At 36.7% G+C, this 3490-nt stretch overlaps 1 protein-coding gene across 1 annotated transcript; it reads right to left on the bottom strand.

Annotated features, from left to right (window-relative positions):
• Nucleotides 1–2143: 2143 nt before the first annotated feature.
• LOC128565040 (small nuclear ribonucleoprotein G) lies at nucleotides 2144–2529 on the bottom strand. Its single transcript, XM_053561242.1, has one exon. It carries the CDS (start codon nucleotides 2503–2505, stop codon nucleotides 2275–2277), a length of 231 nt encoding a protein of 76 aa, XP_053417217.1. The 5' UTR covers nucleotides 2506–2529; the 3' UTR covers nucleotides 2144–2274.
• Between the last annotated feature and the right edge of the window lie 961 nt (nucleotides 2530–3490).

Raw genomic sequence — 3490 nt, 5'->3', positions numbered from 1 at the left:
TGTTTTTTAAAAGTGATGAGTAGAGATAATTGAAAATATTGTCTGGGTTTTACTCAAGCAGTAGAAATTTCTCAAGGCTTTCAATTGTGTTGCAAACACCATTCCCAGTGGTTATTGCTTATGTCAGCAATAGAATCTCCTTACCAGAGAGCCGGGAAGTTTGGGGGTGAACCATCTCTTGCAGACGGGACACAGATGGTCATGGCTGTGACCTATAGCAATTACAGACCCACAGAATGGGGTCTTACTGAGCACACCACAAATCCCTTAAAAATACAAACCATGACTGGTCTCATTCTCATTTCTGTTCATGTAAAAATTGATGCAATAAAGGCCTTCAGAGCCTCAAACAATTGGTTAAGTTCCTGCTTCATTTCGGGTCCCAGGGATATGAGCTCCTGAACTACAGATCAAGACTATGTTTTCAAAAGGAAGGTAAAAAAAAGTTTTAAAATATACTGATCAAAGTTAGGTGATGAAAATACTTTTACTATGTACAGCATTTTCAAACTTACTTGCAATTATATTCGCTTATTATTTTTATCCTGTGGATTTCTCTATAAAAATCTATTATAGGTTTCTCTACTAACCTGTAGTATGAGTCTCTCTATTAACCTCTAGTGTGAGTTTCTCTATGATTCTCTAGTAAAGCCTCTTCTTTATTTGCGGGATGGATACAGTGTTGCTCACTCACTTGCCCTCACAGGCTCGCTCGGGCTCTCCTGTTCTCCCTTTCTCATCTTCCCTTTCTCTCTCTCTCTCTCTCTCTCTCTCTCTCTCACACACACACACACACACACACACACACACACACACACACACGAAATTCCCTTGAATTACGGTGATCTTTCCTCCAATGCAAAAAAAAAAGGGAGGAGGCAACAAGTAAATTTAAAAGTCATTTGTTTAGAAAATAAAATATACTATGATCCCAATTTTGAAGATAAAAGGACAAAAACAAACCGATAAAGATAAAAATACCATCTTAAAAACAGAACCCCAAGCAAAATTTGAACTATGGATGTCTGTGCATGGTAAAACTACAATTTTCCTTCTTCTTTCTACTTATGTTTACATCTTTTCTAAATTTTCCATGATGTAAGTATGTCACTTTTAAATACAATTATACACATATAAGAAAACTTATATTAAGAAAAAGTGCTTTTTCAGAACATGTTTCTACTCATTGAGTCAAATAGTAATTCACACTTCCCCTTTTCAGTAGTAAAATATCTCATGTCCATTGTACCTAACTTTTAAACAAGTATCAAAATGCATTTTGTGTTTACAACTTCCATAGTGTGTTGACAATGACCATCATTGTCTTAACTTTAGCTCAGTTTTAGGGGGCTCACAGCCCTGTCCTTCCAACCCCAGAGTCTGACTCAGCAGCTATTCCATATGCAGACTCTGTGTGAAGCTGATGAGGACTGGGGCCTGGGTTTAGACTCTCCTGCTGGGGCCTCCACCACAAGCTGCCCACGTTTTCTTTTCTGATTATAAAGGCAATGCATGTTCATTATAGAAAATGTTAAGTTTAAGTAGAGGGAAGAAAATAAAATACTTGTAATGCCCTATTTCCTCTAGCCAGTAATAATTACTGTGACATTTGTGAATTTCCTTCATCTTTGTGTGTGGATGGGTATAGGATACATTTTAAGCAGTTGAGATTATATTGTGTGTGTACATATGTGTATTGGTAGGTCAGGAGTGTTTTCTAACACCTTTACAACTGTTCATTACAAATTTTCTACACAGTAACATAGTACCATAATTTAACTAATGCTCTTTCCTGGGCAGTTAGGTTCTCCACCACCCAAAGTTTTGTTAATATAAATAATACTGTGATAAACATGCATAATTCATGTTCTCATTTTTGATGACTTCTTCAGCATATATTGCTAGAATTGAGTTAATGAGTCAAGGAACATCAGCATTTTAAGAACTTTTCATAGTCAAAGAAATGCAAAGTTGAATAGCAATGAGAGGACAGTTTGTGTGTATAAAATTGAAAGGAGTTAAAAGCACTTCCCACAGGCTTACAAACGTTGGAAATTATTTTTATTTTACACCTTTGACATATTGATATACAAAACCTAGTCCTTTAATCTTGCTTTAATTTAAAATTTTTTAATTATTATTATTTTTTGACTATTAGAAAAGTTTATTTAACAAAAAGTTGAATATGAAAATGTACAAGACTCGATTTTGACATCATAGTAAAACAGGCTCATTGGAGACGGGACATGGATTTCTCCACAGAACAGCCATTATTCATACTCGTTCCAAAGCTTCTAACATGATGATACTATTTCCTCGTATTACCACCATTCCAATATTGTTTTGTTGCCCACTAGTTGCCATCTCCACACATTCATCTATCACAAGATTCATAAAGGGATCAAACCCCCGCAATATTCCTTGGACATGTCTGCCACCATTTAATTTCAATGATAACTTCTTGTCCATAAATTTTTTCAGTTCCGGAGGGTGAGCTTTGCTCATGGTAGCAGCTCCACCAGATCAAGGATGAGCCTAAATTTTTTTAATTATTAGTGAAATGAGACTCTTTTTCATGTTTATTAAGCTGTTTATCTTTACTCTTCTATGAATTTTCTGTTCTTGCCCCATGTCCATTTCTGTACTTTCTTTTTAATCATTTCATAAAAGATCCATCTTTAGTAGAGATATTAGGCCTTTGTCACTCTATTAAAAATATTTTTCAGTGTTATTTGCCTTTTATTTTTTAATGAATTTTTTGGTGCAGAAATCTAAGTCTTAATGGAATCAATCTACTGACATCAGTCAGTGGGCTTTCTTCCCTTTATTTTCCTTAGAAGTACTTCCTTATGCAGAGATCAGATACTCACTTTTAGCGTTTTTTGAGTTTGTTTGTTTATAATATAAAAATAGAGTGTGAGCCATGGAAAAAGACGAGTCCCATACGTGTTACCAGGTAGCTAAGGCTTCAAGAGGCCCTTTTCTTTCTCTTTCATTATTAGAACAAATTCAGCATTGGCTTTCCAGAGGTGCCCAGTGGGTTCCGGGGATGCAGGCATCGGGCAGAATCTTCCAGGATCTGCTAAAAATCCAGGAAGGGGAATGTTGAGTGAGTAGTTGTGGGGGTTTGACTGTCATGTAACAAGTGCAATTTTTAATCTTAGTATTGAGAAGTCTTATGGCAGCATGTCCTCCACAGATGCTGGCCCTAAAATGTAAGTCAAAGAGAGTATGTCTGTGTGTCCTCCATCATCAAGAAAGGAGAAATATGGCTTTGGTCTCAGGTGGCAGGTACAAAATGAAATGATTCTGAATTACATCTTTGCTTTAGGTCACATCTAACAACTGGATTTTCCTCTGTCATTTTGAGACAATGGTTTTTAGCTTGGAGCTCTGTCAACAGTGAATGCTGTGGGGAGGAAAGATCAGGGGCCCTGAGCGCCAGCTCCGCAGTGGTGGGAAGGGAACAGGTTCTGTAGCTCTACAGACC

The sequence above is a fragment of the Nycticebus coucang genome, chromosome 14 (genome assembly GCF_027406575.1).
Source record: "Nycticebus coucang isolate mNycCou1 chromosome 14, mNycCou1.pri, whole genome shotgun sequence".
NCBI classification, from domain to species: domain Eukaryota; kingdom Metazoa; phylum Chordata; class Mammalia; order Primates; family Lorisidae; genus Nycticebus; species Nycticebus coucang.
This window is presented reverse-complemented; position numbering and strand designations above follow the sequence as displayed.